At 35.7% G+C, this 15,257-nt stretch overlaps 1 protein-coding gene across 2 annotated transcripts in view; it reads left to right on the forward strand.

The window, feature by feature from the left end:
- Window positions 1-15,257, forward strand: part of LOC147072405 (tsukushi-like) — a 35,018-nt gene that overhangs the window by 18,561 nt on the left and 1,200 nt on the right. The window contains exons 2-3 of one of the 2 annotated variants that reach the window (XM_085947730.1): window positions 5,463-5,676; window positions 12,086-12,650. In XM_085947730.1, the coding sequence (XP_085803856.1) occupies window positions 5,473-5,676; window positions 12,086-12,650 (769 nt within the window). In that variant the 5' untranslated portion in view covers window positions 5,463-5,472. The remainder of the gene's footprint in view (window positions 1-5,462; window positions 5,677-12,085; window positions 12,651-15,257) is intronic. The other variant, XM_085947731.1, reaches the window with a different exon arrangement.

Genomic DNA, 15,257 nt, shown 5'->3' on the forward strand with positions numbered 1-15,257 from the left:
TGGTGAAATCAGTCATATAACGTTCGAAAGAAAACGTGCTAATTATTAAGGTGCAGTTGGGAGGTCCTAAGGAAAAGCAATCTCCTAATATGGACGAGAGCCTGTCCCAGAATACAGAGTAAATAAATAGGTTTCATTTTTATCGCATGTACTGTCCATACACACTTAACTAACGCATTTGTTAAAGATAAGGGTTTCTGAAGTCCTACATGCTCCGCCTGGGAGTGGAGTTAGTAATTTGCCTATGCATTATTTTATGACAGTGGTGGCAAATTTGCTTTTATTATGATAAAAAAATGTCACGAGCTATTAATAAAATTCGTGTAATTTGCGAAAAACACTACGATAAAAATATAAAATGTAGGTAGGTACCTAGTCATATTCATACATCATACATATTATATTATATATTATCATATATTATACTCTAGGTTGAACGAACACAAGTGAACCGGTGAAGTAGTTGAGTAAATCGACTTCAAAGTTAAATATGCAATAATTATAAATTCTAAGTTCACTGTTATTTTAAATTCTACATTTAGTGAAATCTCGTTCTCAAATGAATATTCGTGGAAAATATTTCCTTATGTTTATTATTAATGTTTGATTGAGGACATTTAAAGCCATATCAAGTTATATACAGTTGCTATGATAATAAAAACAAAAATTACAATAGGTATTATAATAGCGTTATATTCTAATATTATACATCATGTGCCTACCTAAGCGGTAAGTACTCTTTTAGTCTCCGATGGGAGCATTTTTTCCCTGCAGTTTAAAATATAACCATAAATAATATTATATACGTATATATACCGTATATTATAATTTAAAGTTTAAACTAGTTTAGTTTCGACATAAAATCTACCTATTAGAAAAGTTGCAGCTTTAGGTACGTCGCAACTTTTTTTATAAAACAATCATAAAAATCCTGCAGTCAGTGCTTTATTTGACAAAAATAACATTACTAAGTATCTCATTTTTTACCAGGTTCGAACCCGGGTCTGGCAAGTACACATATTGTTTTCCAATTAGTGTATGAGTCAGAGTATGGATCTAATAGGTTGAGCAAGTGGCTGACATCCATTTCTCGTAAAAACAAAATCTGTCAAGACAAACTTCAACTATGTGGAGGCCCATATGATCCTAATAGGATCGGACATGGTCAAAAGAAAGAAAAGCATTATTTACAAAATTACGAATACGGGCGTAGGTAATCGACCGAAAATTACTTCATGATCTGTATCTATTGTCTAAGTTCATGATCGACCAGTCAATCGCAGTCTAATAAGTGACTGGTCATACGGCATACCTGTCAGTATCAAATAGTTGAACATAAAACTAGAGTAGGTATGGAATTGAATCGTCTTTTTTTCCAGGGGCGAACTCAAATATTCCAACAAAAAAAATGCGTCAATAATTTGATATAGATACGTACAGTACATAAATATATATATTACAAAAATGAGTAGGTAATGTAAAATCTACTTTAGTAACATAGTAGGGACAGCGAAATTTGGATATAATTTTAATTTGCTGCAAGAGAAGTTATTAATATCGAGGAATTTTCGTTATATAGAAGCTTTGGTGTTATTTTATAAAACTATTGAACAATTTTATAGTCACAATAATCCATTAGAATTTAAATTCAAATTCCATCAAGTACCTTCGGTCGATAGTATTAATATCAATACATTATTTATTTGATGCAATGTATGATGGAGAAAAATAATACGTACCCATGTGTGCCCACGCACGTCCACTGCAATGCCGTGTGTCTGCAGCCTAAGTAGTAATTTTACTTCTATGATCATCGTATCCGAACTGAATATCTGGATTCAAATGGCATTGATTTCATTTATGCATTCGATTCTACATTCTGTGTACTTTACTGTACATTTTTGCTGAAATGGCTTTGCAAACCAAATTATTATTAGAAATTACATTATAATATGCAGTGACGTCCCTAGACAAAATGCCGCCCCTGGACAGCGCCTAAATGCCGCCCCATTTTTATACAGTATTTTTTATCATCCGTGCAAGTGTCATTTCTGGTCACCATGGACGTCTAAGGTCAACGGAAGTAAACTAGACATCGTGAACCCGTCAAAAAATGACAGCCTTGTTGAACCTTTTATGTTAATTATTACATTTTGTTTCCAACCAGTGAGCAGATTTTTTTAATGGAAAGATAATTTCATTATTACTAACTTTAGGTAGGTAGCTATTTCTATAGGTATGTACTAAATGATTCTCCTCGATTTGCCGCCCTTCGAGTAACTGCCGCCCCCAAGCGACGCTCAATCTGCCTACCCCCACGGGACGTCACTGATAATATGATGTTATTTGCGTGAAGGATGTTTTAACATGTGGGCCTAAACTTCCTGGGGATATCCGATTCGTCCATCAATTTAATGTGTTTTTTATGGGTTGACGGTTAAAGGCATAAGTTTTCTGTGTCAATACATAAATATATTATGTTTGTCATACCTGTTATATACGATATAAATATCACGAATGCAATGTTGATTATTAATCTAATGTTGGTTCTGATGGCATGACCCCAGGATGAAAATATACACAAGTACAATCATAATTACCTACTTGAAAATAATATGAATTATCAATAAATTAGTTGATAATGAGTAGACATTATCGTCATACCTATTCTTATTGCAAATTGGTACATATAATATTTTAATGACAATAACAATTACGCTCTACGAATTAACAACAATATTCTCATTATATGACATTACGGAGCACATTTCGAACATATCATTTTTCCTGCCAAGGAAAATAAATACATTTTCCAATAATTATAGTAGTATTTTGTTGCAATATTAAATTTCCCATGATATTATTATCCCACAAATATATATGTCAGTTACCTATCTCGAAGATATATAAAGTGTTGTTTTTTACCGATATAATTTATATATTTGAAAATAGGTAGGTACCTATTGTCCATATTTTTAAAAACCTTAATGAAGGACTCCAAAAGCGCAGTTTACCTGAGTGCTAGTATTGAATACCGTACTGCAGTGCTCCGCAACCGGTGTGCCGCGAGACGATGCTAGGTGTGCCGCTGAGCATTGCTTCCAAAAAAAACTCAAATAATTTTGTATAATATACAATACATACTTAAATTCCGTGCGTCCAACGCAACTGATGCGTTACCAATTAGATGGCCATTAGATATAATTAGCATATTAATAAAGAATATCCTCGTATTTCTGACAAGGCTACCAAACTAAGTAAGTAAGGCTAAAAACTTTTATGTGCATTGAAACAAGCTCAGGTATTATATTAATTACTTATTTTATTGATGATACAAATACATGGGAATATGTACATTCGGTTCTTCGTCGTGCGTTATGTATATTTAATTATTTATCACATAAATATGCAATGTTATTTTGGTGCATGTACCCCACAAGGTGGGGGGCTCAGCCTCGGGGCCCAAGCTCAGTGGGGGGGGGGGGCGTGGCAGGTCAAGCAGATATGTGAGATAAACACAAATTACAAATTTGCTCTAACAGCAAAAAAGTCGCCTGCGAAGCTGTTTTACTTCGCTGACATTAATGTTTTAACACATTCGATTGTGGGATACAATTTATTATTATTATGTCAATACTCGACAGATAATATTGTTAACCCGACAACTAACCATAATTTTATTCAAGTGGATGTATTAATAAATATAAAAAACCGCTAAACATAGAATCAATACGATTAATTTTACCCCGAACACCATTTGAAAAACGCTATTTTAAAGTATCACACTGTCGTTAACTTTAGCGATAGGTAGGGGGGGGCGAAGATTCTGGCCTGGGGTCCATGTTTTGGTGTATAAATTGTTTTACGTGTGGTGTGCCGCGGAATTCTGGGAAGACCTTTAGTGTGCCGTGGGTGAAAAAAGGTTGCGGAGCACTGCCGTACTGTATAATTATAATCATGCCCCCCACATCCTGAAGCGGGTCCCCAGGCTAGGATGTTTGGTGGGCCCCTTATCTAATGCTAAGGTTAAGGGTAGTATTGTGTTCTACAGTAGTGTTCGCCGAGGTAAAATGAAGGGTTTTCCATGTAGTTTTTGAATTTTTAAATATATCCACTTGAATTAGCACTTGGTATCATATTATGAAGCACTGATCGCAATCCCCTTTTGTGGTAGCCACGTAAGATGTGGATAAATAACTATTTTTAAGAAACACAATAATTATAAAATTCTACACGTGAATTTTCATCTATTTATTTTCAATCATCATGGCAACCACATAATTTTTAATGTTATTATTATTGAAGTAATATAGTGCCGCAGGCGACTTTTTTGCTATCGCGAAAATTTGTGATGTGCGTTTATCTCTTATAGCTGATCGATCCACCACGCCGGGCAACCTCTAACTCTAAGTATAATAGTACAATACCATAGTTTTGATTTCATAAAATGAAAAATAGTAATGATAATTTTACGCCAAATATGTATAAAAAAAAAATATATTATAAGTAGATACTTAATTTTGTTCTATACGAGAAATGTTCTGTGTACATACTATGTATAGTTTTTTTAGATATGTCCCTATACAATTTTGTTTATACTTTTACACTATAGTCAACATTGAAAAAGATGGTAACACTGCTGGGCGCCAAAAATTCTCATGAAGGCAAATACATACTTTGATAAGCATTGTTTTTTCCCCATTTCAATCTTACTATCGTACAGGTACCTACCTACACCTTTTTATTACAAGAATTTGGTAGGTATTTATACTCTTTGTATATTACATATTTACATTTACTCTCTTTATTAAGATTATATTATCAATATCGGGATTATTAGAATGACAATGAACGATGCGAATAAAAAACTACACTTGTAAGCAGTGGTGGCTTGTGGATAAGATATCTGGGGGTGCTGCAGTTTATTAAAAATAAAAAAAATGTTTGTTTGGATTATATTTTACTATTACCATCAAAATTAAATATAAATTATTAATTATATTAATAAGTAATTAAAATAAAGAACTTTGAATAAATTGCTTGCAGAAATAAATTTTAACAATGTTAATAAATCATTAAACCTATATTTATTTCCTCCGCTGTCGCGCGCGTGCTCACGTATGAATGCTGAAACTGCGAAATACTGTCGGGCCGGCAGTACCGATCAAGCTCCCAGCTGCGTGCTCTGCTCCCCGCACTCCTCCTTCACCCATTCGAGCATATTCGTTTGAAAATGGTAATGCAGTACCTTTGTGTATGATAATTATGGATGTATGGGTGCACGGGCGAGCTTAATTCACTCTTAAATAATATTGATATTTTCATATAATATACAATATAAATCGATGTATATTATAATATTACATTTTTCTCAATTTGCTTGGGGGTGCTGTAGTTCCGCAGTGCATATGGACGAGCCGCCACTGCTTGTAAGCAACTAAAAAATATCATAATTATTTCAGAAGCTGCATCATGCAGGGCTGGCGGTGGTCGTGGTTAGTTGTGGTGATTCTGAGCCTGGAGGTGGCAGCCCTGGTGACCACGCCATCACCACCCGGCCTACCAGTAGAGAGACCACAAAGATGTACTTACCACAGAGCCTACGGAATGCAAGGAGCGCACTGCTCAGCACTTAATCTCCATGCTGTGCCTACCACACTTAAAACGAATATAGAGGTATTAAAAATAGCTGTTAAGATGATTCATCATTTTTGTTTGCTGTCTCAACTAATACATGTATCTTCTATAAAAGCATGTACATCTACAAATTATTTGTTATTCTGTATAGTGTACAAATTTATAAAAGATTTTTATCCCCTTCTGGCGACATCGCCACACTCATTCAAGCATATTGATGAATGTGATATCGTCAGATTTATCTAAACCTAACAACTGAAATGGGTCAGCCATGTGATACGTGTGAATAAATGAGTTGTATAAAATCAAAAACCCCACTGTCCAAAAAAATTCGAAAATTACATGAATATTATATTCCTGTGTATTCTTCCATATTCTTGTGTATGTGTACAACTTAACAGATGAAATGCAATATCCCCAGAAACCCATGAAAAATGAATTTATAAATTGGGTTCACATGCAGTCACCACAGTGACATCATTCAAATCCACCATTGTTTAAGGGGGGACATGCTCAGTGTAGGTCAAAATGGAGCTTTTGTTCTATTTTCAAAGCATAATCCTGGACATACCTTAAACGTTGTAGATAATCTATTTATATAATTTTGAAGCCTTATTATCCTTTATATTTATTTTAAACATTTGATGACTGCATAAAGTATTTTTATTACATAAAATAGTATTCTTTTAAACCTCTCTTAAAACTCTTTAAAACTAATGTTTTAGAATATAGTCATATTTCAGTATATAAATGTGCAGTGGTGTTAAGATTTTTTACATTTATTAATTTTTAAACGCATTTATAAAACCATCAGTATAATTTATATCGACATTATTATAGTGAAATATTTACGATAAAAAATTATATTGATAATCTCTGTGATCCCAAATTTGACAAGTTTTAGTGTGCATTATTTATGTCGGATCTTAACATCTTATCCTCCCCTCCTCCCCTCACCACTGGTATAATTGCAATTAATAATTAGGTTAATTTAACATTTTGCCTTAATTGGCTCTTCATTGCCAAGCCACATTCTCAGAAAAGTCTTGCTAATAATGCTTAATATACCAACAGACCATTGTTAACTTAAATATGAAATACTGCAGTGGCTGACTAGGGCTTACAAAAATAATGAATCAAAAACTATAATTATTTAACTGTCTAATGCAAACTCACTCTAAATGTGTTTAGTTTAACTGAATTCGAAGTAAACAATAAAACTACAATATCATCTCTATTTAAATGGCTATCTTAATTTCTTGGCATTTTCTTTAATGGTTTCCAGTCACGCAGTTGTAATAAAGTATCAATTTATTATTCACTCCATTATTAATGTCAGTAGGTAATTTGATGGTTAACTTTAGTCCATCAATATATCGACTAAGTTTAAGAAAAAGGGCGTAACCTTCGATTTTTCGAATAGTGCTTTTATTAGATATTAACAATGTATACAACTAAATATACGTCCTGTGAAAAGGAAGTAAGCCGCAAATGCCAAATTATTATCAAAATTCAGGTTTTAATGAAGCTTTAATCAAGTTTTAATTGAAGGAAAAAAGCATTTACCCTCAATTTTAATGATTTTTCTTTAATAACTCCTTTAATTATTATTACATCGAAAATATATTACACCAAATCATCAATCATCATGCACCCAAACGCTGTGCCTATTTTCTTTTTAACATATTGAACCAAAATTATTCAAAAAACGTTTTTTCCCACTCCTGTAAAATTTGTTCTGTGAGGGTTACGCCTTTTTTCCTAAACACTGTCGATATATATACACAATAAATGTATATTCATTATGCTTTAAAAAAAATCAATGCACCTATGACTTAGATATTACTCATATAGCATAATAAATATGAATAACATAAATACACCAATCTTTCCTTAATGAACAAGATAATGCCTCTTTCATCATCATCATCAGCCTGAATCTATCCACTGCTGGATGAAGGCCTCTTCAAGTTGCTTCCACTTCTCTCGGTCCTGTGCATTGCGTTGCCACGTACTTCCGCAGAACTTTCTCATTTCATCGATCCAGCGGCCTCTAGGTCTACCTTGTGGACGTTTTGTACTTCTTGGATACCACTGGATGACTAGATTTGTCCAACGATTGTCTCTTCTTCGAGCTATGTGTCCAGCCCATCTCCATTTAAGGCTTTTAATAAACTCTATTACATCGCAAACCCTTGTCTGCTTCCTTATCCACTCATTCCTCTTTTTTTCCTTTCGCGTTATGCCCAGCATGCACCTCTCCATACCACGTTGTGCTACTCTAAGTTTCTGGATCTCTCTTTTACTTAGGGTCCATGTTTCACACGCATATGTCATCACGGGAAGCACACACTGGTTGAACACTTTGCGCTTTAGGCACAGTGGAAGGTCACTTTTGAAGACATTATTCAGGCGGCCAAAAGCACTCCAGCCTAGCTTTACTCTGCGAACAATTTCATCAAATATACATCCATCTATAGATACTTGTTGTCCCAGATAGATGTAGCTTTTCACCTGTTCGAGCTGAGTGCCATTGATGAGGATCTCTTTTTGGCCTGCAAAGCAGTTGAACATGACTTTCGTCTTTGTTACATTTATTTTCAAACCTACTTTGTTGCTTACTTCAGCGAGTTCCTGCATTCTGCTTTGGAGGTCTTCTGAGTCTTGCGAGAAAATTACTATGTCATCGGCAAAGCGCAGATGACTCAGGTATTCTCCATTTATGGGGATCCCTTTGTCATTCCAGTCAAGTTGCCTGAATAAGTCTTCAAGGGTAGCTGTAAATAGTTTAGGTGAGATTGTATCACCTTGTCGGACTCCTTTGCTGATAGGAAATCTGCGCGATGGTTTATGGAGATTTACAGATGCTGTTGCGCTACTGTATATATTATTGAAAATATTTATATAGCGTCCAGGGATTCCTTGTTTTCTGAGTGCGTCGAATATTGAACATTTCTTTATCGAATCAAACGCCTTCTCATAGTCTATAAAACCCATGCATAGTGGCAGTTTGTATTCCTGGTATCGCTCTATGATTTCTCTGACGACTTGGATATGGTCCATAGTGCTGTATCCTCCTCTAAATCCGGCTTGTTCTCTCGGTTGGTTCTCGTCTAGTACATTTTGCAGACGGTTTGAGAGAATTTTTGTGAACGTCTTGTAGAGAATAGGGAGTAGACTTATTGGACGATAATTTGCTAGGTCTTCTCTGTCACCTTTTTTGTGAAGAATGACAATGCTGGCATTTTTCCATACCTCTGGGACATCCTCTTTGCATATGCAGGCTGTGAACAATTGTGCAAGTACTTCATTTGCATCCTTTCCTGCTTTTTTGAGGATATCTATCGTTAAACCGTCTTCCCCGGGGGCTTTCCCACTTTTCATGTAATTTAAAGCATGGGTTACTTCCCAGGATGTAATTTCGGGAGTATGGTCTTCCGAATTTCCATTTCTCTGAAGATCTAAGTCTATAGTCGTATTGTCAGTGTCATCACTGTAGAGATCGCTGTAGAACTCTTCAACTCGGCTTAACAAGTGTTCCCAATTTCTGACGATAGAACCATCTTTTGCTTTTAGTGCTGTGATTTGACGTTTTCCTATCGACAAGCATTGCTTGTTTTTGTTTAAACTTCTGCCTGCTTTCACAATTGCTTGTATGAGGTTTACATTGAATTTACGAAGGTCTTCTCTAATCTTCCTTCGGAGGGTTTTGCAAAGTGATGAAAACTCCATATCGTTTTGCGCCTGTCTATCGCTCTTGGTTTTCCTTCTCTGCTCCATAAGATTCAATGTTGCCTTCGAAAGCTTGGTGGAAGGTGTAACTTCTGAGCTTTTTACGCCTGTTTTTTCTGCACATTGTAGAATAATATTCGTTATATCCTCCGCGTTGGATAGGGAAACGGTTTCGTTCTCATCTAAGAAAGCCGATAGTGCATTTTTGAGTTCATTTTGGAATTCAGTATTGTTCTGCAGGTATACGCGAGCATTTGACTTCTTCTGCAGTTTGGATCTTTCTGATTTGACGTTCAATCTTATCTTACATCTCACCATCCGGTGATCACTGCCGGTGTTAAACTGATTGATCACCTTACAGTTTAAAAATGTATATTTTCTGTCAGTGAGGATGTAATCGATTTCGCTGGTCCTTCCTGTCGGGCTTCTCCACGTCCATTTACGTGTAGGTTTATGTTGAAAAAAGGAATTCATGATGTGAAGATTGTTGGTTTCAGCAAACTCCACAAGCATGTCCCCTCTACCATCCCTTGAGCCATGTCCGAAATGTCCGACCGCTACGTCATCTCTTTGGTATGATCCAATACGTGCATTGAAATCTCCCATTATGATGTTGAAGTGGCATTTACTTTTATTTTTCAAGGATGTTATTTCCTCGTAAAACTCTTCCACTTTTTCATCAGGATAGCTCTGTGTCGGAGCATATACTTGCAAAATCTGAATGCGGTACCTAGCATTGATTTTAAGTATCACGCTTGCGACCCTGTCAGAAATGCAGTTGAACTCGACTATGCGGTCCCTCCAGGCTTTGTTGACAACAAATCCAACACCGCTCGTGCGTCCTTCATCGGTTCCTTTGGAGTACAGCACATGTCCGCTTTGTAAAGTAATAATACTCTCACCTTTACGCCTTACTTCGCTGAGTCCGACAACATCCCAGTGGATATTCCGGAGCTCTTCTTGAAACTCTACAAGTTTGGCATCGCTGGACAATGTTCTTGCGTTATATGTAGCAATGGTCATCTGTTGGCAGCCTTTTCCGGGTCTCCGGGGATTGTTAGCACCCTCTGCCTTCCTTCGCTGATCGCTGCCGTGATCAGTATCAGGTTGGCCTCCGGAGAATGAGGGCCGGGTTCTAGAAGTTTTTGTTTTCATATGAAGGTTTTGGACATAACAGACCACGCTGTCCAGACGGGTTGGTGTGTGGTTTTTCTGTCTGGGTGATCCTTCCCGTAGCCAAAGGTCTCTCGTTTTAAGGCGCCAGAGTTTCGCCTTGCACCCTTCTCTATTAGCTACAGATATTATGTTGCGTTATACAGCACATTATCTGCATTGCCCGGGGGACGCCACGCGGAGGCTAGAGATAGGATTTGCTGACTTTCTTGGACAGTGGCGTCTCAACATTTTTTAGAAGTATACCTATTGGCATCGGTATACATCATTGAGGCCATAGTCAGCCTTTGCATTTGTTATATCTCTATATATGACTATATATATATTTTTTTATCAACAATTGACTCATTGCTTGCTACTGCTATTGGAAGAATAAACCAATAACCTTTCACCTCAATAATTGAGATACTGGAAGTTCTAAATTGATCGATAAGGAATCAACTGGCCATAAATGTTACAATTAGGACATACCGAAATATCGACTTAGTTTCAGTATTCAGTTAAAAAATGTAATACTCTCTTGAAAAACAATAATCATGATGTAATACTTAATTTATATTGTCGTGTGGGATGACTATTGAACAAAATTTTAAGCTAAAAACATTAAGTAATTGTTATAGAAAGTTTTGAAAATAGCATTGGTCTAATCTCACCCCATTTTACGGTACATAATTATTTCGTTATTCATTAAAGAAATGTTAATGTTACTGATCATACTGCGTGAGTTGGATGTTTTTGACATATCGAATAAAAGCAACTATGCCAGGCCTAGTTACTTTTCGGACTTGGCTGCTTTTTCGCAATATATTATTTACGATGTATATATTTATTGGCAAACAATGGACAATTAATATTTAAACGAAACAAGTTTCATTTTACTTACATCTCAAGCAAAAATGTTGAAAATAAGTAATTAATTACCAATCAGCATTTATATTTTAAATATTACAATCATTAGAGAAAAAGTATTGAATGATCTGATACTGACAAAAATCATATGAATATCTACTTTAACCCCGCTCTCACATCAGAACTCGTCTCGCCCGCAATGTGTCGAATACGTCGATGTGACGTCATCGTTATTCACAAAACACACGTTCCTAAATGAAGCTCCGCAGATTGGTTGAATGCGACTGTTTAGTATGAAAAAAACATCTGCTGTTACAATCAACAAGTTGCACCCCGAGATGTATGCAACTCGAAGACGCCAAGATGCATACAAACATCTACGAATTGATCATTCCTATACCGGATACAAAATATCAAAATTTTTTTCGAAGATTAAGTGCGACTGTCACTAGGTAGATCTGCGCAGTCTTCATATGCAATGCCGAATCGAAGTTCTTGGAGGGCTTGATTTATGGCTTGCCGCAGGCGAAGTGAGTTTAGATGTGAGAGCCGGCTAAAGAATCGTTACTTTTTTGACTACTACTGATAACTACTTGTTAAATACTTGCTAAATGTGATATGATACTTGTTTTTTATAAGTACATATTGTCAAAATATTTTCTGTATAACTGATTCATGACATTTTTTTTCACAGATTTTAGACATATCCTTCAATAGAATACGGGAGCTACGCAACACAACCTTCTCCAGATATTCATATCTACGCTATCTATATTTGGGAGATAATATGATTCAAAATATCGATGCCCACGCTTTCGATCCGCTGACATCACTGGAAACTTTAGATTTATCGCTGAATGCTCTTACAACAATACCTGCATTTATTTTAAATTTGCCGTCACTGAGAAAACTCTATATGCAAGACAATTCTCTGGAGAACCTGCAACGTGATCTGCATGCTATGGAGAAACCGATAAAGGCTCCTTTGTCCTTTCTTAACATTGCAAACTGTCAGCTGACACAAATGCCTGCCTTTGGGTTGATGGCTGAATTGGAACATCTCAATATATCAGGGAATATCATTGGAAGCCTACAACCTGAAGACTTTTCACAGTTGTGTGCGCTCAGGAGTATTGATTTAACGGGGTCCATATATCATGATGATACTTGTTCATATGAATCAATCAATACATGGTTTAATGACGGCAACATCACTATATTACCAGATTTCAATTCTTTCTTCCACCCAAATACTAAAGGTAACAATAATAATTAATACTTTTATATTGGTAGTAAATCTATGACTAAAGGCATAAGTATTTTTATAATCTTCAGTATATTATACAAGCCAAACACAGAAGTTTAATGTCAAAACTCGGTGATCCTATTTATTCTGTGGCTGTCAAAATCAAAATGCACTTATTTTTGATTGAACATAAAAACAGTTCAAAATCATTTTTCTTGATAAGTATATTTAGAGCTCAGCCAAAGATCAAAGCGTTTTTGCGTATTCAAATGTTTTGAATGACTGGTTTCTTCAGGCGATTTACTCGGGCGACTTGCCGGCGACCAGAAAGGAAGCCAATAATAATAATAATAATGACTGTATACGCAATTTTGCAAAAAATGCGGCGTGGCTGCCGGCGACTGGTCGCCTAGTGTGGCAGCGCTCAATACATAGCTATATGTTTTCATACGTCGCTACCGATCGCCCGACCAGAGAGACTAGAGAGACCGAGAGACCAGACCGAGCGCACGAACGAGATTTTACTGATCGCGTGACATTATTGCTTGCGCGATTACTGGGCAACCAGGTGTGGCATGGTCCATATAACTGCATGCATCGGTCTGGTCTCGGCGACTGGTCTCGAGACCAGAGTCGCCCGGTGTGGCTCGGCTATTAGTGTTTTTTGATGCTAACGTTGGGAACATGACCTGTGTGTTTTTCATACTGTTTATAGCGAAACAAACCTATATACAGACCTACAAACTTATCTGAAGAATAGCCAAAAATGGAATTACAAACTACCATAGGACACCATATTGAAAAATGTCATTCGAATGTCAGATTTTGCCGGTTACGATTCATGATTGGGTAGTTTTCGACAGTGGTTTCCCCATCTCATTCTTCAGATAAGTTTGTAGGTCTGTACATTGACGTTTCTGTCAGTTTTGGAACGATACAGTTCATTGTTCGCCATGAGAATATACATATTATTTAAAGTTGATATATCATTTTGTCGGACGTTTTTGTTACTTTTATCTATTATTTAAGTGTTTTTGGGACATTTCATTGTTATATTTAAAAAAAAAAAAACAATTTCAGACAGAACTATGTGTCTCGTGGGGATGTGTTTTAAAGTTGTGGACACTACTTTGCCGGTAAGTTTATATTATAATTACAATAATGTTGACATTACTTTGATATAGAAAATGATATATTATTATACTCTGATCTCATATTAATTATTATGACTTATTATACAAAAATAGTGGACTTCAAAGTATGGTTTAAAAGTAAATTTATGAAAGTCAAATTATTTCATTTAATATAGACGTGTTTATCAGTTTTTCAGAAATCTCTGCAACGGCGAACCTGGTAAAAAAGAAGAGAAAAATTAGCAAGCTATCAGAGTGGGAAAGGTCAACCTCAATTAGCAACCAAATAATTACTAAGAAGATTGCAAAACCAAAAGATTGTTCAAAATGTCCATGCAAATGCAATACTCATTCAATGATGAAGAAAGAACAGCTATCAACACAGAATATTGGTCACAGGGGAGCCATGAGCTTAAGAGGCAGTTCATCAATGGTCTTATTGAAGAAAAAGAAGCGCAGTCAACTAGAACGCCACATGGAAATAATTTTAGATTAAAATGTTTGTGTTCATGTTTGTTAAATGTTTCAAATACTATCATTCAGAATGTTTTAATTAAATGAAATAACACGGGACTTTGAAGAAAGACCAACGTAGGTGGCATACACCTGGCATAAAGCGGCCTCAAAGCAGTCGCGATCTTATTGTTGAGCACATCAATTCTTTTCCAAGAGTACCGGCCCATTATTGTCAAAAAGATACCATGAGATCGTACTTTCTATGTGACCTTTATGTTGTGACTGTGTACGATCTATATCTATATAAAAAAAATGTTGTATCTACTGATAACATTACCCCAGAAAAGTTATCATACTACTGTACCATTTTTAATGACATTTTATACCGACACTGTATCCATTATACTCTAATTTTGAGAATAAAATGCTTATCGTATGTATGAGATTCCCAAAGTCTTTAAAAGCTATTTAACCGATTTTCCAATATATAGCGTATAGCAATGTTTGTGACGTAAGGTATCTGACGTCACGTCCTTCAAAATGGCTGCTTCATCTGTCACTTTCAAATGTCATTTTAATAATGGATTCATCACAACAAACGTTTGCTTGAAGCCCTCGTCCAGTTTGTAGTCTCTGTAAAATATTTGCAAACTTTAAAAACAGTTCCTAATCGTGCTGTTTACAAAATACGTATAATTTTGATCGATAGTCTGTAATCTATATAGTAGGTAGCTGATACAATGCTCTCGTATTTCGCTTACATCAAAAACGCAGTATTTCTCATGGAGATAAGATGGATTTACGTAAGATTACGATAAAATACCTCCGCTAAACGACCGCAAAGTTACATGTTTAATTTCTCTTTCACGCATAAGTAGATATGTGGTAATGTGTGAAGTTATAATAACTCATTTTTTAATTATAGGTCACTTGTACTGGTTTAATCATCAGAACTTTTTCGTACTATAATCAGTCCCCATGTTGAAATTTATGACCAAACACATTTTCTGAATTTATTGTTGGTGTTTAAT

Source organism: Rhyacophila brunnea, unplaced genomic scaffold, assembly GCF_057557595.1.
Source record: "Rhyacophila brunnea isolate RB1 unplaced genomic scaffold, BYU_Rbru_1.0 scaffold_2, whole genome shotgun sequence".
Lineage (NCBI taxonomy): Eukaryota > Metazoa > Arthropoda > Insecta > Trichoptera > Rhyacophilidae > Rhyacophila > Rhyacophila brunnea.